We start from the raw sequence: 22829 nt of genomic DNA on the forward strand, positions 1-22829 counted from the left end.
AATGAAAGTCTTAATGGTCAAATAAAGGCTTAAAAAGTAAGATAGAACAAGAAAGGGATAGTCCTACAAAATTACTAAATAATACTGGTTACTTTCACTCTAGAAAGGAAAAAAAAAAAGCTTTAGGGTTTGAAACAAGTGATTTAAAAAAAGGCAAAAAAAAAAAAAAAAAAAAAAAGCAGTGACCAAAACACACTAAGGTTGTTCACCAGGGGAAAAACAGAAATTTTAAGTCATCATAGCATCCCTCCATTTAATGACAATTGGGCCAAGTCGTAGTCCTGAGGATATATAAAAACCAGAACCATCTAATGCAAACCCTGTTTTATTAAAGTGGTACACAAAGGACAAAAAGTCCAGTCCTATTTGGGTAAACTTTTATTCCCCTATTATGACTTCTTCACATATCTTAACTTTTAAGATATCAAACTAGGGGTTAGAAAACCTAGTACCTACATTCCAGCTCACAACAATCTGTATCCCCAGGAGATCTGATACCCTTTTCTATCACTTCCTTGGTGCACAGACATACATGTAGGTAAAACACTCATACATATAAAATAAGTAAAAACTTTCCTCCTAGAGATAAATTATAGGGCCATATAAGATGTATAATTCAAACCCAAGGCTTCATATATATATTGACTCTTTATTCTCCCCACTTTGTAAAACAAGAGTTCTTCCATAAATTCTCAGAAAAAATGATTCACTCTGACTAAAGACAACAGGTACAAAGAAAACAGCATCCACTGACTTGTTTTCCTGATGTTTATATACTGTTCACATAAGTTACAGTTTTTCAGGTTTAGTAAGCTCCTAAGGTAACTAACAAAAGCAAGTTTTACAGCAGAGTAACCTTATCTTTCCTTACTAAGAATTTATGGGAAAATATTTCAAACCAGGTTAATAAAAAAGAATATGGATATATAAACTGGAGATTAATGACATCTTTGTGTCTACAGTTAAAAAAGATTATACAACAATTGTAGTTATGGGATGTTAAGGCAATGTCACTATAACAAATATGAGCAAAGATTATAATGAAATTGAAAAGTGAGCAACAAATGTAATCTACTTTATTTCTTCAAGCTAAATTTTATCATCTCATTATCAAGTCTGATTTCAAATCCCAGATCCAAAACTTTTAGCACCCTGACAAACATTAGTAATTATTTATTTCACCTCCCTATATATCTATGCCCTTTATATAAATTAAAACAGTGGGAGGAAGTTAATAGAGGCAAAGTAGTGCCTAAGACTCCCCACTTGGTAACTATTACCATAACCATGATCCCAAACATCTCCCAGAGTGGGCCAGAATCACACAATAATTTTGAGGTTATCAGAATACATGAGTATAGAACTGGAATTGCACATCTCTAAAGTGGGGTGTTACATTCACAAAGACACTAAATCTTACAAAGGGTGTGTCGATTTGGGAGGCTAAAATATGGTAATTTACATAATTTATCTCTAACATGTAAATTAACACTCATACTTCAAGATTGCTGGATTTCAGAGAAAACCATGAATGTGAGTTCATTTAAATTTTATGTAGGCTTATAAATTTCTAAACCTGTGAAAGTTTATGGTAAAGCATTTACTTCTACAAGCCAATGTAGCTAAAATGATATATAGGTTGGGTACTAAATACTTTGTAAGCCCCCACCTCAAAAAGTAGGGTCTCACTATGTAGCCCTGTCTGGCATGGAACCATTAGTCTCTGCCTTCCAGGTGCTAGGATTATAGGTGAGATCTACCAAACCTGGCATTAAAAAATGTCTTGACTGTATATTATTGTATATTAATAAACTACTATATATGGCAACAATATTCAGCTAGTGGGAGTCTATTCTCAGATGCTGAGCTTAAAATTAAGATGATAATATATTTGTGAATTTGCATCATTACACATAATAATTAGATATTAGCCATTATAGTTTGAAATTTAAGTTTTGTATACGTCTCTAATAAGGTTTACTAATCTTGATACTAGAATATAAAACCTAGAAATCTTTGCATATGTAGTATTCTCACATCTGAACAGCATATATTCTATATCGAAATGAATTTAATGCATTATCATTCTCAACATACCCAAACTGTAATACACACACAAAAAAAACCTACATGGGGCAGATGCACCTTGAATAAAGATGTATAGCAGTGTTTTGCAACTTTACTGGCTTTTTAAAGATCATATGAGATACAAATCAAAGTTTCTTCAGATTTTAAATATAACATGTCTGAAGGGCTCAAAAACTAGTACGTGTGACCAACTTTTTCCAGGTTAAAGAAAAAAACAAAGCTTAAAACTAGAAATTCTGGTGAGTGCTGAGTCTAAGTTTCAAATCTTAAAAAATAAACACCAAAATAGAGCCACGTCTTGAGATGGCTCAGCAGGTAAAGGCTTGCAGACCTGAGATCCATCCCCAGTAGCCACATGGTGGAGACAGACAACTCCTGAAATCTGTCCCTCTTGACAAGTGTGGCATGGGATGTAAATAAGCATCCACTCACCCTCACATTGTCACAAATAAACCTAATCGTTTTAAAAATTAAACACCAAAAGAAAAAGATCCAAATTAGAACAGGTTGGCTGTTATCATGCTGGAAGCATGATTTGTGATTTTGAAATCTTCATTTTAGTGATCCTTAGAGAAAGAATCAAATCACCGCTAATATGTGTTCTATATATTCTGCAAACTTAATGTTCTCAGGAGATGTACAACTATCCTTCACAATACAGTAGTTCTAGTAAGCAAATCAAAGACTGAATTTAATTATATTGAATTTAACTTACTTCACTTTAAATTTTTATTTCTACAGATTTAATGAACAAGTACCCCAGTTTTTCCATAAGGGTCTTTACCTCTCATCTTTGTCATCAATTTCACCAGAAAACAACTCAGCATGCTTCCACTTTATTTTCCTGTTCACAGTCAATATTCTAAGTGTTATAAAATTTGAACCTCTTTCAGGGTAGTCAGTACCGTTCCCTTTATATAGACCAGTTGAAACAAACAAACAAACAAACAAACAACACCAAAACCAAACTTAAACACAATGGCAATTTTTCAATATACATTTTTAAAAAGTACTATATGTCCCCTCAGGGAATCAAAGGATAATTCATAACCTATTCCTTTTTTTGTTCACCTTCAAATCAAGAAGTTGTTGAAAAACAAAGCCAAGAAAAAAGCAAGGGGATTAATAGTGAAAACAGAGCACTTTTTTAAAAAAAAAATATTCCAGTCAGTTTTCAAGGAAAATTACTGGGGCCAATAAATCCTTCAAGAGTAGGATGGGGTACTTGCCCTCACTGGCCAGCCAACTTCATTAAAAGCCACTAACAGTGGACTCAAATCTAAGCTGGTATTAGAGATGAACAAAAATACTCTTAACTATTATCCCTTGCTCATCTGTGTCTCAATGCCCCAACTCTAGCAACTAAAACTGTCATTCTAGAACCTAGAAACCTTCTAATGCAAACTAACCATAACTAACTGGAACATTTTTTTAAATTACAGCAAATTGAAAAATAACTGCACTGGTAAAATTAGTAACATAAATGCTGTGTTCTTTCTGTCTCCTATATTACAACAAAAGGGTATTTTTAGTATAAATTAGTATTTTACAAATTTCCTTCATTTGAGAATTTTATCTTCCACTAAATGTCTCCATAAACTTGGTAAAAGCATAATTTACTAAAGTCACTTTCCCGAGTTTAGCCTAGTATGTCTCATTTGAAATGTCCAAGTTATTCTATAATAAACTTAAAACTATTGGACAATGGCAAAAGCTATTTTCCATGCTTCCTTCCACGTGCACCTTCTGTTACTAAAATATTCTAGTGAGGTGGGACCTTACAGAGCTTATAAACATTCACAAAAGGAGAATTTATAATATTGCTAGAGCTACATTTATGCAGTATTTTTATAAAAATCACACCACAATACATAAGTTTAAAGTTCCTTGAAAAATATACGATGTTACTTGATATTCAATGGTATAAAAAAACTCAGTAGTTCCATGAATGCCTATTTAAAACCTCAAATATAGCCCACTGCAACACCGCAAAAGTCAAGGCGAATATACTCAAGTTTATGCACTTCAGCGCACAGAACAAACATTCCAAACCGTCCTGGTAAAAATTCTGTAGCAATCGTACAGTCCCCGTTAATTTCCTGAAGTTCTGTGGCACAAATTCGGGTCCTTGAGAACTTAAACACAAAGGGAAATTTAAAATAAGCAGACTTGGTAATATTTTTAGAAGCCGCGACATGCTTATCCCTGAATTGCTCCCAGTTAGAAAGAGCCTCGGAGGCCGTGGGTACCGGCTCTGGCTAGCGTTTGAAACCGCTCTCTCAGATGTCACGGTCTTTCCGAAACTTTTAGGTCTAAAACCCTCCTTGGAAATTCACAAAGAGGCCACTCAAGAGCAGTTGCCATTGTGATTCCGGGCTGCCGCCCGCTTCTTACTACTCCCTGCACACCCCTCGCCCAGAACCGGGGAGCTCTCCAAAGTCTGGACTGTGGGCCGAACACGGAGCCCAAGCCTCCTAACGGCCGCCCAAGCCTCCTAACGGCCGTTCGTCCGGCAGGGCAGGCGGCGGCCGGGCTGAGGCGCCCCCGGTTCCCGCACGGCTCCCCGCGTGTCAGGCCCCGAACCCACTGGGAGAGGATTATTTGGGAAAGCAGGACTAAGCCGCTGCCGCCACTTCCCGCGGCACCGGCCCCACGGCCGATCGGATCCCCTGTCCTCGCATTCCCGCTTCGCTGACAAACTCGGCCGCTCAACCGCCCTCAGCAACCCGCGCTCCTTTCGCGTTCCGCCAGGCGCGGGGGCCTCAGGCGGGAGTCGGAGCGCTGAGGCGGGCTCTAGGCCCCGACTCCGCCGCTCCCTCACATCCGACAGCCCGCCGCTCCCGCCGCGCCCGAGGGGCCCGCCCGCCACCCTGGACACGAGGGAGGGAGGGAGGCCGAGGACCGGGCCTGTCCGGTAGCCGGTTACCTTGTAGAAAGCGCCATTGGAGCCCCGCACTTCCACCACCAGCTCCTCCATCTTCTCGTCCGTCCTCGCGCCGGGAGCCCGCCTCCGGGAGGTGGGCTGCAGGCGCTTGAGGCCCAGCCGCCGCCGCCGCCGCCGCCGCCGCCGCGTTACCGCACGCCCCCCGGCAGCGGCGCCGCCGTCACTGCCACCGCCCGCGCTCGCCGTCCGTTTGCTTCACTGCCCGCCCTCTCAGGCGCGGCCCCTCACCGGAAGTGAAACCGAAACGCTCCCCAGCGCCTGACTGACTGAGGCCAAGGACTCCGCCGCGCCTCCTGTAAACAGTCAAACGGTGTCACGTGACCAGCGCGGTCCCTCCCCCTTTGGCCCCGCCCTCTCCGCTCCGCCCTTGGCTCCTCCCGGGCTGTGGAGCACGCGCATGCGCCCTCCTGGGTACCTGCCTCAGGGTATCAGGGCGCACCCTTTGGCGCGCGCACTTGATGAAAGGCGGGAAAGCGTAAAGGGTAGTACTAGGTCTGGCTGCCTGTGCCCGCCGCGGGGACTAGAGGCCTCTTCCGTACAACAGGAAGCGAGGACATGGGAAAAGGCCTCCAGTTGTCGAAAATGGGGCCCGACTAGAAGTGGAGGGGCATTGGGTAGATTTTTCACGGCACTGGCCTGGGACCTGTTTGAACTGCAAGTCGCGGCGGGAGGGAAGTCAAAAAAAAAAAAAAAGTGATAAATTCCATTGGAGTACACTTTGATCTAGGAACAGTGATAACCACATTGACCCTGACTTCTGGGACTCCTATGGCTAGAATGCAAAATAAAAAGCTCTACTACCTAGTGATTTGGGGAAGTATTGTGGGAAATGTGAGTACTTTTTAAGGGCCAATAGGGTGTGCCAGAACTTCAGGAAATGTTATCCCTTTTTCAGACAGTCCCCCTCCCACTTTCCGTTCATAGTTTTACTTGGAATTCATAATAAAAAGAGCTGACAGAGAGAGAGAGAGTTGAACACTTGTTAATTCCCTTTTACTTGACTTCTGCCTCTTCTACACGCACCCTGTACCAGAGGGAGGGCATCAGTAAAGCAGTCATGGGATCTGTCTATGGGTCCTTTCCATGCAGCTCTCTGCCTTTGCCTTCTACAGCAGAATCAAAATCACCTCCCCACCCCTTTGGCCTCTGCATTGGGCTTATATCCAGCCTGACCCATGCTCCTTTAATCCAGAAGGCTTGCATCCAACTGAGAAGTCCATTGAATGCCTACCATGTGCCAAGCACTGTACTAAGCACTAGTGAGTCCTTGGTGAGGTAGCAACAAAAAGACTGTCACTATTGAAATTGGAACCTACAGGAATAGATGGGCAAAATTCAACTTCTCAAAACCGTAAGTATGGGGCTGGAGAGGTGGATCGAGGGGGTAAAACATTTGTTATACGAGCATGAAATCCTGAATTTTCTAATTCCTAGAATCTATAGAAAGCTGGGCCTAAGTGCCTAAATAAGCACTCCCACAAAGTTGATTCCCCAGAAGTTCACAGGTCAGTGTGCCTTATCTAGTTTCAAACAACAAAAAGAGAGACTCTGGGTAGAAGGCAAGGACTGCATTAGAAGTTGTACTGTGACCCCCACACATGTTTTGTGGCATATGTGTGGCCATACTCACACACATGGATGCTACACACACATACACGCATGAAGAAGATATAAATATGGAATCACAACTGTGATGTGGTCTATAAAGTGTGGTTATATCTTTTACAGTTGGAAATGAGCCTGTCTGTGGTGTGAGATAAGTGAGCATGGAAGCAAGATGATTCCAACTGGAATGTGACAAGAAAGACTTATTTGGAAGTGTGCACTTGAAAGAGCAAGGGTGAGTTGTCCTAAGCAGATGGTATAGGGCTAGGATGTGAGGCTTCCAGTTCCCAGCCTGCCTCAGCCAGAACAATATTAATGTTGTTGGAACTCCAGCTTTAAGGCAGTGGATCAAGGGCCACATTCCTTGAGGCTATGGTAAACGGAAATGACCCATTGAACTAGGATCTTTGGAGTAGCCACAATATATTAAGAATCCTGTAGGGCTGAATACAAATCTCACCATAGACCAGATGGGGCATAACATTAGCTTTAACTCCAGTGTAATAAAAGGAGACATATTGATTGAGAAGATTCTATCTTCCAAGTGTAAGATATGTAGTTTTCTCAGGGCTTTCAAACATATCAGTAATTCACAAAGGTTGCTGACCTAAGACATAGTTTCATGATTTCATGACACTGTGCATAACTTTCCCCCTTAAAGTTATTAGGTAGAGTCTGATTGTGTAATTATTTCACTTCAGTTGCAAATATTTCAGTAAGCATTTATTTCAATTCTCAGCATGCTCACCATTCGTTCTTACATGGCCCCTCTTTTGCTCATATTATTGTGTATGTTACTTGTCTCATTCTACTAGAAAATAGTTGTAATGTTTGACATATCATTAATAGTTTAAGATAGTGTTTTTATGGACAGATTTTCTTGTAGGGCAGGTTGGCCACAACTCAGAATTAGTAGAGGCTATCCTTGAATTCCCTGTTCTTTCTTTACTTCTAGTGTGCTATATGTGTGTGGCTTTTGCATACACAGAGATGGTACTGGACTGTATATCTGTTTCTCACTACTACCATTAAATCTGTATTTTTAAAATTGCTTTTGGGGCAGTGTCTCAGTATTTATCCTTGGCAGGCCTTGAACACATGGTGATCTATTTGCTCCTGCTACCAAAGTACTGGGAATAAAGGCATATACCACCATTCCCAGGGTCATGAAAACTCTTGTGTCTTCTTCATGCACTGTGGCAAGAATTTTGTGAGTGTGCTCTTACAGAGTTGTGTATGCACTTCCTGTTTCTTCTTTTGCACTGATTATAAAACAGGCTCTGAATGCTTAATATTTTACTGTCATTTACAATACAGTAGAATTATTTATTTACAGTTATTTTTCTCATTGGACTATTAGTACTATCTAGGCAGAAAAAATATCTTATTCACCCTTGTACTTTAGGTAGATTTAAAATGTTTGGTGTTTGTTCTCACTGTGGGGATATGTTGTGACATTATCTTTCCTCTTTTAGATTTCTCTGAGGTGGGCTCATACTTTACACCTCACGGTGGGGGGTCTCTCAGTCCTAATCGGATACCAAATTCTTTCAGAGTCTAGAGTCTACTCATGCACTATCCAGGCTTTCATTCTTCACCTGCTTTCCTATAGCCACTCTTGCCTTCTTTTTGTCAAGCTGCAACACGAAATAATACCCCTGCTTATGTGCCACACCAATTAAACTGCCACCCCAAACACTCCGATGGGATTTCTGGTAATATTTTTTTTTGGCTAAAGCTAAAGTAATTATTTATTCAAGTCTTAATGTTTTATACATTCTGACATCTTTTATCCCTTCTGCCTCACATTCTAAATTTCACAATCATGATACTTCCTTTGATGTCTTGAAATTATCAGGCAAGCTGTTAGTCTTTTTCACTGGAATGTAAACTTAATTTTGAAAAAAAAAAAAAAGATTTGTCTTTTATGTATTGCTTAAGTGCCTGTGTCACCAATGTCGGGAACACAGTAGATGGTTTCTAACTATTTATTGAATGAATGGGTAAGTGAATGAATGAATACATATTGAAGACTCAGCGTAAATGACATCTGCTCTCATGCCTATACTTCAACATGTCTGGCCCCACTTTGGCCCCTATCTTCCATTAAATAACTGTCTGTTGTCTCTGCATCGATTTCTTCTATATTTCATGGTTTTGTAACTTGAGCCCTCTATGCCCTTTTATTCCTCAGTTCTAGCTGAAATGCCCTTCAAGACACTGCTAAAGTCAGACTTCTTTCATGTTATTTTCTCTGAACATATCACCTCGATTTGACCTCACCTCTAAAACAGATATTCAAAAAATAGAATACCATGTTTTAGATGCATGCCTCTAAACCCAATCCAACATGGAGATAAAAGCAGGAGAATCAAAAGTTCAAGGGCATCTTCAGCTGCATAATGAGCTCTTGTCCAGTAGTAGGTGCAGACCCCATCTAAAAAACTATCAAGGTAATGCTTACTGTAGGAAAATATTAAATGACAGTGTATTTGCATTTAAATGATAACAACTATAGTTAGAATGGATGGTATCCAAACATTCTGATATATTCCTATGTTATTTTCACAACTGATATCTAGTCATATCCAGAAGACTCAAGGAAGAAAAAGATTGACATAAGTTTATTATTCATGAGAGATGAGAAGCTTATCATGAAAGATGTATCTGGAATAGATAGGTCAGCCAAGTGTGGTTTAGAATTAGACGACACCTTAGGACAGTGAGACTGATTCAAAACTTGGTGTAGCATTTGCCATTCAGATTGTGCTCTGTAACCCTAACCATGGCCTCCTGATAGAATTCAAGATCTAAGAGGAGCAGCTAGAGATGCTATGTAAGGCACCACTTGTACTTGACCTAAGTTCTTCTCCAGGCAATGGAGCTAATACCAACTGCTTTTCAATCAACTAGTAAGAGTGAGCATCTTCAATTCCTTCATGGCAATGGCTTGGCTTGTGCACCCATATAACAATTCCTGGACACAGATAGCAGCACTGGTATAATTTGAAGACAGAGAAATTACCAGGCATTGTTTGTCTGGCAGTAGTAAAAGAGTTTTAGAGATAAGAGCTATCAGAATAGGAACAGGGAAATAGAAAGTGCCATCAGAGGAGAACTCATTAAGCATTACTAGGGGACTCTTCAGAGTTAGTTTTAAGAAAGAGGAGAGACTACAACATCTTCTGAATTATATAGGATGGAGCACAGCCAGAGTAATACAATTGTAGCACTGCTATTATGACTTCTATTTTTACATCTAGGTTGATATGACTGAGAATAAAAATACACAAGAATTTATGTCACTAAGCCTTGCAGCAGAATTGATTGCTATTTGATGGTTTCCTTTAGCACTGAAACCTGACTTATGAATGTGCACTAAAGTACAATATACTGAAGAATAGAAGGAAATGAAAGTCAGTTTGGTCAGTTTGGCTTGAAAGATTTATATTTGATAATGCTTTCGCCTGGTAAATGGTAATTTTGTCATATAAATAAGAAAATAATAATATGCACCTTGGTTGAACTATTATTCACAGAAACTGACCAATTAATTATTCAAAAGAAATTAATTCTTCAAAATTGAGGTTGGGAGCTGGTTTTAATCTGATCACTGACATTTTGGTCTTCTGAGAAAGCTATATAAATACTAAAAATGGAACAAATCTTGTAGCTTTTTAAAATCAGGATCTCTTTATAGTAATAAATCTGAAATGCTTCTAATAAAACTGGAGGGGAAATTGGGCAGAGTTTTAAAATTTGAAGTAAATTTATGGTTTAATACTTGTGCATTACAAAGTTGTGCAAGTGAAAAGAGATACTTTGAATAAATAGTTCTCAATTCCAATCACTCTTCCTCTCTTAGGAAAACAGAGGTTGGAACCTCCAATTGTTGGGGACACATCAAGCCTTGGATTCTTCAGGAGTAAGTAAGCCGATAGAGAATTTTCTCCGTCATGAGCTTCAGGAATATGTGGGCATTAGCATCCCAGATCTTTGGGCCAAGAAAGAGAATGCTGTGCAGATTTTCCTGCTGTTGTGGGGATCCTTGGTTGTCAAAATGAGAAGGAGGTATGTTGTTTAATTTTGGTTATCTTGACACACACTGAGACTTCCCCAGGGAAGAAGTATTGTCTTAATTGAGGTATTGTCTTTGTCAGATTGCCTGTAACCAAGTGTTGTAGGGTTTTACTAATTGATGTGGGGCTGCCCAGCTCTCTGTGGATGGTATCATTCTGGCCAGGTAGTACTGACTTATTAAAAAAAAAAAAACTGAGGAAGCAATTGGGTTGGAGCAAGCCACTAAAGAGTATTCCCCCACAACCTCTACTGTAGTTCCTACCTCTAGGTTCCTGCCTTGAATTCCTGTCCAGACTTCCTTTAATGGTGAGCTGACCTGACAGTGTAAGTCAGATAAACCAGTCCTTTCCCCAAGTAGTTTTTGGTTGGAATATTTTGTCACAGCAATAGAAAACAAATTAGGAGGGAAGGTATGTCTAGTTTCTACGTAACTTATGTCTTTCTGTAGTGTTGTTTTGCAGGGAGTCTTCTTGATCAGCCTACCCCTACCTGAACCTGAAGTTATATTACATTATACTTTTCTAAAATCCAGAACTGAAGTCCCCCCAAACAAAGTTACTGTAGTATAAACAATCACTTCATAGCTTCTGCAGTTAGAAAGAAAATTCATCAGACACATCCAGGTAAAGAGACTTGCTAGGAGGCATAGGATGTTTGGAACAGAAAGGCGCATACAACATTTGAGAAAATGTGAGAGCAACTAAAAGGATAATTTGATAGCCAAAATAAAGGACAGCACTGTTAAGATCAAAACATTATAACCCAAACCCTAGCTCAAAATATAAAACACAGAGAGATAGCCACCATGAATAATCAGGATATTTGGATGAAAGATGGGAAAATTGGTAAGAATTCTAGGGGAAGAAAAATAAAGAGAGTAAGTTGAATAAAATCATAGAAGAAAATCTTCCTCTAAGGATTAAAGTGCTGAGTCTATGGATTGAAGGTATATAATAAGTTCCTGACTCGCTTGGTAAGAAGAGTTATTATAACAGCCTGTGTTTTCTAAGATACCAGAAAGATGGTGTAGAAGGAATTTACTTGTTCCTGAAGGGAATTAAGTTACTTGAAAACCCAGAAAAGTGCTGTTTTTGTAGATAGCACCTGAAAGAAAGCATCCCGGTTACAAAAATTGTCCAGGTGATAATGATGCAAGGCTGAGGAGGAAAGACAGTTCTAGATTAAGCAACCAATCTGCTGTCTTCTCTGATCTGCAGAGAAAGTGCTACTAACAGGAGTACTCTCTCAGTCTCTATGGCAAAGCAAGGCCGAAAATGATGCATCTGTTCTTATGCTATAGTAAAGATCATTGCTGCATTTGCCAAACACTGCTAGTACTTTCTAGTTACAGAAATGTGGTAGTATCTTACGTCTGAGTTCTTTTTGTTGTTGTTGTTGTTTGTTTGTTTTAGTCTTCCCCTTTCTCTGTGAACATGATGTATGCACAAGTGGATGACATAGATGTGAGTGTAGAGGAAAAGGTGGATGCCAGTTGTTTCCTGCAACTGCTCTCAGTCTTAGCTTTTAGAGAAAGTCTCTCCATTTCTCTGGAGCTCACAATCTTGGCTAGGTTGGCTGGACAGGGAACTATAGTAATTCACCTGCCTCTGATCCCTACTCTCCCAATCCTGGAGTTTTAGGTAGGTGCGGCCACACTCAGCTATTACACGGGTGCTGCTGATCTGAACTTAGGTTCTTGTTATTTTATGCAAGCACTTTACCAACTCAGACATCTCCCCAGTCACCTTAGTTTGTAATTTTTATTATTTTTATTTTTCACTTTTGATATTAGAGAAGAGATCTTCCTGCATTGCTTTAGCTAGCCTGGAACTCATAGATGTCTACCTGCCTAAACCTACACTGTGCTCAGAATTAAGATGTGTACTACCAAACCTGCTTTATTATTTCCATTTTGTGAGTCTTTTTATGCTTATGCTTGTGTGTAATTTTTTGGCTGCATATGTGTCTATGTACTTTGTGCATGTCTGGTGCCCATAGAGACTATAAGAGGGCTTTGGACTTTCTAGAACTGGAGTTACAGAAGGCGGTAAGCCACTATGCAGATGCTGGGACATGATGCTTGAAGAACTAGGAAAAGGGTGACAGTAGAGGTGAAAAAGCTTTGAATTCCATGGAGCTGGTACTCGTAGAAATAGCATGGAACATGGAGAGTAAGAAAGCAGAGGATTTTAAATTTTTTTATTTAAAACAATTTTAAATGTAAATATATTTTGATCATATTCTTCCCTTTCCTCAAGTTCTTTCTGATCCTCTCCACCCCTCCACTTGCCCAACTTTAAGTTCTTTCTCAAAAAAGAAACCCAAACAGACAAAAGCCAATACAAGAGAAACCTCCAAAACCAAAACCAAACCAAAATCAGAAAACAACAACAAAAACAACAAAAACCCAAACAGAAAAAAAAATTAAAATCGACAAAAAAAGCACACACTCATGTATTCACAGACAGACAGACACATACACATACACACACACACACACACACACCAGTGGAACCCATTATATTAGGTCAGCTGTTTCTGACCATGAAGCCTTCCCTGGAGTTGTTGATATACTGTGGGTCACTCCATTGTAGATTTTGCCTCTTCCAGCAGGTATAAATGACAGTTCAGTTTTTAACCTTTATCCACGTGTCTAGATAGTCATTCATTCATCATTTAAAAAATCTGTAACAAAATAAATGAAACAATGATAAAATAAAACTTATCATATTGAAATTGGACAGGACAAACCAACAGAAGCAAAAGAGCCCAAGAGAAGGCAGTGGGTGGGTAGGGGAGCAGCGGGGGATGGGGGGAGGGTATAGGGGAATTTTGGGATAGCATTTGAAATGTAAATGAAGAAAATACATAATAAAAATTGGAAAAAAAAAGAAGGCACAGCAACCAGAGACCTACATGTTTGTACATTCAGGAATCCCATATTATGACATCCACAGAAGACCCTGTGCCGCCTCTTGTAGCCCCTGTGCATGCTGCCTAAGTATCTGAGTTCATATGAACTTTACTCAGGTGATTTAAAGGGCCTTTTTCTTCTGCCTCTTATACTCACTCCACCTCCTTTTTAGTGGGCTTCCCTAGCCCTGAGGAGAGGTCTTTGATGGAGACATCCCATTTAGGGCTTGTTGTTCAAAGGTCTCTCACTCAAAAGCAAAGGATCTAAATAGCTTTACTTCTAACTGTGGCATATTATAATAGTAATGCTAATAAAATTTTTAAAATCTTTGTTTTTATTGACTTTTCCAGAAAAGGAAGGCCAAGTAGGAAATTGGATCCAAGTTAAAAGTATCTTTATTCAAATATGTATTAAAACTTTTTGATCTTCAAAGCAACTTGGATCTGATTCATAAAAGTGAACTCTGTACCCTTTCAAAAATCAAGAATTCAGGAATGACTTTCTGCATAGAACAGAACTCTCCAAAATATATGCAAATGAGATAGGTTTCTACTCCTTAAAGGTACCAAAATACTTTCTGTGTGAAATTTTACTTGTAAGGTGAAAGGATCCATGTCATTGTCTGGGAAGGTAGATAAGCCAATGTTTAGATTGTTTATGAGTCTGAGCAATTGGTCGCTGAGTTTCCGGGATTTTGGAGTGTTCTCCACATCCTATATGTAATGACTTTGAGATTTAAAGGTTCTTCTTTATTTGGTAAGTTTAGAAAATCAAAATCAAATGTTTAATGATTTTATTTTTAAAATGAGTTAGGCATAACTGGCATTGGGGTGTGGAGAAGTTCTAAGTCCAGATAACTGTTACTGAATAGTTCCTTGAGGATGGTCATAATAGTTTATTTTTCTCATGTTTTCTTTGCTTTAACACATCTCAGCTTTGGGTTGTCATTTTGAATGGACAAATGAAGAGTTTTGGCTGTACCTTTAACCAAAATAATAGAAACATCAATTAGAAACAATAGGAGGGAGTGTTAAATGGACACCGTTGGACTGGAGGGAAATTTATTGTATTGATAGTGTGATAGGAGTTCTGGGACTGGACACACACAACAGATAGGTAAACTCAGCAAGAATCTGAGATACCCTTTCCTTCTCTCCTTGCTAGGTCACAATGTGTGCCTTTTGTTTATGGACCTAGAAGCAGCCACAATGATAGATGCTATAATACAGACAGATAAAGGACATCAAATAACTATATCCACTCTTATCTAGGGAAGAAAAGTGTCCTTTCTATATTACGTTCTAAAAGTTCTATAGTTTTATCTTCAATTAGTTCTCCCTTGCATTGTACTTTCCCTTTTGTATGTGGTTTGTTGTACTGATTTAACACGAAGTTTTAGCAAACAGATAGTACATTGTTTCTGGACCACATGCAAGGTTATGTGGAAAGATGGGCAGTGAGAGGAAATAAAAACCTTTCAAAGGACAGGGAGAGGAAGATAGACTGGAATGAAAATATACTATATGTTTCATCTTACTTGAATGGGAAAATGAGAAAAAGAACATTATATGATAGAAGCAACACTCAATATCTTACTCAAATAAACAGTAAAGAAATATCTGTGACAGAGGAAAGAAAAATAGCAAGCAGAATGCAAAAATAAATAATGAGTATAAAGCAAGATGCAAACATAAAGCAAAAGATACTAGACATCATGTTATATTTGAGTAGATGGATATTTTTCATTAGAATACAGAAAAGTCCCCAGAAGATATTTTATCAAAGTTGTTTATTCATTGCCAAAATAATATGATTTCCCCTGGAATCCCAGTGAACATTGGATGACTTTTTCCCCTGCATCAGAAGGCAATATGTAAGTGTGGCAGATGGCAGAGACCATTTATAATGATGAAGACCTTGAAGTATGGATCCAGAAGTACAAGAATCTAAGTCATGTTTGCACTTGGAATTTTAGATTCCCTGTACCCTGAAATGGACTTAACACTGACTTGAGACACAAACTTTGTTTAGATGTCCCATTACAATAAGTGCTGCCAAGAATGTCATTAGTTCAAACAGTGGGTGTTTATTAAATCTTAATTGGTGAGACTTAATTCTAAGAAGACAAAGACTTATATTTATGTTTTCTTTTGGAAATTTCTAGTAACAAACCAAGGTGTAAAGTAGCTTAAGAAATGAGGCATATTATGTGTTATTTCTCTTCTTAACCTACATCCTCACATTTTTTCAAACTAAAGGTCAGGATAAAGAATCAAGGCAAGTGAGGTAGGTATCTGAGCCATAAAGTATAAATATTGAAAGATATCATTCTATTTAGCAATTACAGGAAATTCAAGTTATATAGATTTCCACTTTAAGTCCCTCTCACCCGACATTACAGAATGCACATTTTCCTATATCAACTAGTCTCCCCTTCATTTCTTCAGTTAGGATAGCATGTTCCTTCTTCCCCAAATGTTTTTGATTGCTCGTATATGTCCTGGCTTACTTTCATATCATTCATTTCCTTTATGTAAAAATGATTATGTTTTTTAAAATCTTGTGACCACCAAGTATGTAGAAATGTTGTTTTTTGTCTAGCAGTTGTACCATAGCTGAACTGTCAAATTGAGAAGAGTGAATAGCTAGTTTGTATTTGTTTTTTAAATTAACAATTAATAAAATTGACTTTTTAGGGATTAGTCTTTTCCTACTCTAGTTTTATTAACATCTTCATTTTGGAGGGCTTATCTCTACATCAGGCTTGTTACTTTGCAGGAATAAATTGGGTGTGATAGTGTATGCTTAAAATCCAAGCACTTGGGGAGTGGAAGCAAGAATGATCAGAAGTCCAAGGTCATCCTCACATCTACATTGTAAGCCTGAGTTAGAAGACTCCAATTAACACACACACACACACACACACACACACACACACACACACACACACAAACAGACAAACAAGAACACCCATTGGGACTTTAAAATTGCATTTTATTACAAACTACTAGACCAAAAGCAAGGCATCCCTTTCTATTTTAAGATATCTTTAATGGGGGGTCCCCAATGGAGGAGTTAGAGAAAGGACTGAAGGAGCTGAAGGGGTTTGCAACCCCATAGGAGGAACAACAATATCAACCAACCATATCCCCCAGAGCTCCCAGGGACTAAACCACCAACCAAAGAGTACACATGTGGGACCCATGGCTCCAGCTGCATATGGAGTAGAGGATTACCTTATCTGACATCAGTGGGAGGAGAGGCCCTTGATCCTGTGAAGGCTCAATGCCCCAGAGTAGTGGAATGCTACGACAGAGAGGCAGGAGTGGGTGGGTGCACACCTTCATAGAAGCAGGGGGAGGGAGGATGGAATAGGGGATTTCTGGAGGGGAAACCAGGAAAAGGAATAATATTTGAAATGTAAATAAATAAAGTATCCAATAAAAAGATATCTTTAATGAATAAAGGATGTCAGAAGTAATTATACACAGTATTAAGCCACATAAAATTGCATCTTTATAGATCATACGCCTAAAATATTGGACCCTGTTCAGATGCCATCTTTGAGGTAGTTATTATTGCTTCTATGTGCATTCTATCAGCAATACTCTCAGAAATTAGTAGAGCTCTTAATAGAGTTTTTAATGTTACCTGGGTAACTAGATAAAAATTAAAACTAGCAAAGATCAAAAGTCAGGAAGATGTATGAGGACCAGAAGGGATCATGTGAATTAAGTGCTCAATTTTCCTATGAGTGCTGTCAGGGTATTTCCAGATACAAATAAGAAAATAGAAGCATAAGCATATCCTCTACATTTGCAGGGAGTGAAAAAAGAAATTTAACAAAAAGGGTTTGATTTGGAATAGTGTACTTAGGGTTTGAGGAATTTGAGTTATGTGGCTTTTTGTCTGGTTTTTCTGTATATTTTGACTTGATATTTGGATGAGTTACTCAGCCCTCAGATGTATTCTCAGCCATCCCCACCCTCTGAAATATTACCTTTTCTATCTTCGACTATGGAAATTATCCTCCATTGTCTGCTAAACCAGCAGTGACTTTTCTGAAGGAGATGCCAGACAAGACAATACTGATGCCCCACAGGGCCCACACCAATTGACCTATAATCAGATTTAAGACTAAGCAGTCTCCTAGAGAGAAGATAGAAAAAGTATAGTCCATGAGGAGGTGTTCTACACTACTAAAGAACTTATTGAGTTTGCAAATTCATTTAACCACAAATCTGGAGAATCTGTGTAAGGATAGTGTCGTAGTTAGGGTTTTACTGCTGTGAACAGACACCATGACCAAGGCAAGTCTTATAAAAAACAACATTTAATTGGGGCTGGCTTACAGGTTCAGAGGTTCAGTCCATTATCATCAAGGTGGGAGCATGGCTGTATCCAGGCAGGCATGGTGCAGGAGGAGCTGAGAGTTCTATGTCTTCATCCAAAGGCTGCTAGTGGAAGACTGACTTTCAGGCAACTAGGGTGAGGATCTTATACCCACACCCACAGTGACACACCCATTCCAACCAGGTCACACCTATTCCAACAAGGCCACACCTTCAGATGGTGCCACTCCCTGGTCCAAGGATATACAAACCATCACAGATAGTTTGAAGGGATAGATTTGAAGGACAGATTTGATAATGGTGGAAGGAACTAAAAACTGGAGCAGGCTTAATTTATTGAATATGGGCCCACTGAGTGTAGATTCTAGGTTTAATATGGTAGCTCTCACAGTTAAAAAAAAAGTGTCAAAACTGTCACAACCCCTTTGGGGGTTGAACAATCCTTTCACAGGGGTAATCTAAGTCCATTAGAAAGCACAGATATTTGCATTATGATTCACAAGTCTCAAAATTATAGTTATGAAATAGCAGTGAAAATACTTTTATGATTGGGGGTTGCTAAAACATGAGGAACTATATTAAAGGGTCACAGCATTGGTAAAGTTGAAAAACACTGCTTTAGAGCATCTCTTCGTGCTACAATGTTTTGTGATTAAAGCCAATGGGAAACTATGAAAACCTAATCTAGGCAAGATGACAAAAGGCACATACCCTTCAGAAATGAAGGTATGGGTCACTCCTCAAAAAAAAAAAAAAAAAAAAAAAAAAAAAGCCAAAACCTGCTAAGGTGCTTCCTGAGGGCGGAGGAAATATAGAATAAGTAATAGAAGAAGGCAGTTATAAATACCAGCTAAGGCCATATGACGAGCTATAGACATGGGAACTAAAATTGACATGACATGAGAATTTCTGTCATATTGTGTTAAGAATGTGTTTGTACAGATATTTGTGTTTCCTTTCCTCATCTTCTTTATTGTGTAATGTAGCATCCATTAAGGGATATCAGTGGCTATCTTTTTTTTTTCTTTTTATTTATTTATTTATTTTTTACTGGATATTTTCTTCATTTACATTTCCAATGCTATCCCAAAAGTCCCCCATACCCTCCCCCTCACTCCCCTACCCACCGACTCCCACTTCTTGGCCCTGGCGTCCCCCTGTACTGACATATAAAGTTTGCAAGACCAATGGGCCTCTGTTTCCAATGATGGCCAATTAGGCCATCTTCTGATACATATGCAGCTAGAGACACGAGCTCTGGGGGTACTGGTTAGTTCATATTGTTGTTCAACCTATAGGGTTGCAGACCCCTTTAGCTCCTTGGGTACTTTCTCTAGCTCCTCCATTGGGGGCCCTGTGATCCATCCAATAGCTGACTGTGAGCATCCACTTCTAGTGCCTATCTTATTTAAGTTTAAGATAGTAAAACAATGTCCATCAAGGGACATTGGCATCTATTCTAAAATTTTTAGGGTGTTTGTAGTTATTTGAGGGGTAGTATGCTAGGTATAATTAGGACCTGGTTAAATATATTATACATTTGGGATTGTATGTGGGATAGTTATGTCATATTAGATGTAATTATGACTTAGTTATTGTTTTCATTTGGAAATTAAGCATGACATAAGGACAGATGAGTGTGTGTCAAGTTGACAAGGGGTAGAATTGTGGTGGCTATCCTTGGTTGTCAACTTGACTACATGGAATTAACTAAAACCTAAGAGCTTATGTGCCTGTGAGGAATTTTTTCTTAATTAAATCATTTGAAGTGGGAAGACCTACTTTTAATCTGGATCTTTAGAGGTAGGATCTTTAGAGACCACCTTTAATCTGGGTCACTCCTGTTGGCAGCTTTTATAGCAGATATGGAAGAAGGAAGCTTGCTATCATATTTTTTTGAGGTAGCTATGTTTGTTTATTTCCTACATAGAGATCTTGGCTGAACATGTGACACTACAGGGAGGCATTGTAGACCATCTTCAGGGCTTTGCAGGGTTGATAGAAGGCTTCACTTTATAATCATCAATGCTAAAACCACCACATAAACAGGTAGTAAAAAAAACTATAGAAAAATGTTTAGGGCTATTTCAGAAAATTTTAGAAATTCTGTCCGAATACCAAGTCCTAACTCACTGAACGCTTTCTTATGAAACCTAAGTCAACAACCCAAACACTAAGTTTTAGAACCAAACATTCTAGCATGATACAATCCCAAATATAGCCTGTCAAGTCCATACAATTCAATTTGTATGCATGTTTTCAGAGCTCACAACTTGACAATGAACAATCAATTGGTGTGCTCTTTCCCTAAGAGGGTCACCTTTCCTGATGCCAGTTTTCCTCATTTACCTCTAATTCATTATGTAGGGTTGAGGCCTTGTGGGATTTTCCCTACTAATACATTCATTCATACCTACCTGCCTATATACATACATATATACACAAACTAGTTAGAGATTATTCAGACCAAATTTAGTATATCCATCAGTAAGCATGGCTTTCCAGAATCATCATTATACTATGTTCACTCTGAAAATCGAAATTATAATTTTTATTGGTTATATTTATTTATTTACATTTCAAATGCTATCCCCCGTCCCAGTTTCCCCTCCACAACCCCCCTATCCCATCCCCCTTTCCCTTCTTCTATGAGGGTGCTTCTCCCCCACCCACTCCTGCCTCACTTCCCTAGCATTCTCCTACACTGGGGCATTGAGCCTTCACAGGACCAAGGGCCTCCCCTCTCATTAATGCCAGATAAGGCTACATATGTGGCTGGAGCCATAGGTCCCTCCATGTGTACTCTTTGGTTAGTGGTCTAGTCCTTGTGAGTTCTGGGGGGTCTGGTTGGTTGATATTGTTCTTCCTATGGGGTTATAAACTCCTTCAGGTGGGGCAGTCTCCGGATGTTTTTTCTTTCAGTCTCTTCTCCACTCTTTGTTCTTGTTATTTCCTTTAGACAGGAGCAATTCTGGATTGAAAATTTTGAGAACAGTAAGTGGCCACACCCCTCAACCAGGTACTGTGCCTCTGGATATAGTTTCTATAGGTTCTCTCTCACTTTTGTTGGGTATTTCAGCTAATGTCATCCCTGTGAGGTCCTGAGAGCCTCTTGCTTTCCTGGCATCTGGGACTTTCTAGTGGCTAAACCCAGTTCCCCATCCCCCATTGCTACACACCTCTGTTCAATTTCCTGACCCTCTGTACATCTCCCCCATCTCCTCCCACACCTGATCCTGCCCCCGTTTCCCCCTCCGAAATTATACTTAATATACAATTCTCTTCATTCTCTCCTTTCTTGCCTCCCTTTCTTCCATAAAGAGAAATTAATACTTTGTTTATTTTCTAAAGGAAAACACAAGAAAACACATTAAGCCGCATGGTGGTTCACAACTGTTGTTTGCTCCACTACCAGGGGATCTGAAATGTTCTGGTCTATGTAACACCAGGCATGCACATGGAAGGCAGGCATGCAAGGGACAAAACACAAATACATATAATGTATTTTTAAACAACAAATTTCATAATCTTAATTTCACATAAAATTGTTTTCAACAGCAATACTTTGAAATTTTTCTGTTAATTCTGAAAATATGCCTTGATGAGAATATATATTTTTAGATTATGGATGTTAAATGTTAATAATTATCAAATGTGGCTTGGAAGGCTTTTTAAAATAAATTTTATTATTTACTATGAGGAGAATGTGTATGGATGTTGCATGTGTAGAAGTCAGAGGACAATTGTTTGGAGCCAGTTCTCTTCTTTCACCTTTATATGAGTTTGGGGAATACAATTCAGGTCCCCAGGCTTATTTCACAAGCATCTATACTTACTGATCTATTTAACCAGACTATGTTTAGAAGTTTTAACAGAGTCTTAATAATTTGTAAGACTTAACCAATTAGAATTATAAGTTTCTTCATTTCTTGGTTTTTAAACACTTATTTTATTTTTTGAGATTATAATAAAATTACATCATTTTCCATTTTCTGTCTTCCCTTCAAAACCTCCCATTTATCCATTCTTGATATAGCAGGTCAAGTAGAAGTCCAAGAGTCCTCAACCCTACACAAAGTATTATAGGCAGCCATGGAATGCTGAAAATGGGAGTAGAAAATCTTCCCCATGGAAGAGCACACAAAGTGGTTATCCAATACCAAATGGTTATCCTTGAAAACAAATATAAATTCCTTTTTCTATTCCCTTCAGGATGCAAATACATCATCTACATATACAGTACCATGTATCTTTGGATACATGTTGTCTTAGAATTAACACTGCCTTTAAAATGAACACTTATACTTATATCACTAGTGTTGGCTTGGGTATGGACAATTATTTGGTGGATCAATAGGGCCTCTAATCCCTTAAAAGAGCTCATTGATGAGGCACTGACCTATGGTTATAGCTGACTACCATTTGGAATCATTTTACTGTTTGTTCTGTGCTATCTAATCACTTGTTTTTTGGTTACACAGTCTTGTCTTTGAGTTACTTCTGATGGAGCAGGTTTTCAGTCAAATCAGACATTGGTTGGTTACTCCCACAAGTTGTGTGCCACCATTAATTATTAATGGTGCAGGCAGGACAGAGTGTAGGTCAAAGGTTTTGTGGGTTGGTTGGTATCTATGTTTCTTTTTGGTAGCCTACAGCGTACCTTGCCTCACCAAAGACACATATGGGTGAGGGCTCCATGTAGGCACCAGCTTGACTTCTCCATGTTCAATTAGATATGTGGATGTTATCTTCAGCAATGGGGCCCCACTGGCTGTTTGCAAAGGGCAAACGTATCTTAGAAACCCTGGGTTGCACATGCTCCACTATGTTCATAGCAGCCCTATTT

The 22829-nt window shown here is 39.0% G+C and overlaps 1 protein-coding gene across 7 annotated transcripts in view; it reads right to left on the reverse strand.

Annotated features, from left to right (window-relative positions):
- Fmr1 (fragile X messenger ribonucleoprotein 1) overlaps positions 1-5308 on the reverse strand; it is a 37551-nt gene extending 32243 nt beyond the window's left edge. For all 7 annotated transcript variants that reach the window (XM_021153176.3, XM_021153175.3, XM_021153172.3 and 4 more), the window contains exon 1: positions 5015-5308. In XM_021153176.3, coding sequence (XP_021008835.1) covers positions 5015-5065 — 51 coding nt within the window. In that variant the 5' untranslated portion in view covers positions 5066-5308. The remainder of the gene's footprint in view (positions 1-5014) is intronic.
- Between the last annotated feature and the right edge of the window lie 17521 nt (positions 5309-22829).

The sequence above is a fragment of the Mus caroli genome, unplaced genomic scaffold (genome assembly GCF_978045245.1).
Source record: "Mus caroli unplaced genomic scaffold, Mus_caroli_1 scaffold_5, whole genome shotgun sequence".
Classification (NCBI taxonomy): domain Eukaryota; kingdom Metazoa; phylum Chordata; class Mammalia; order Rodentia; family Muridae; genus Mus; species Mus caroli.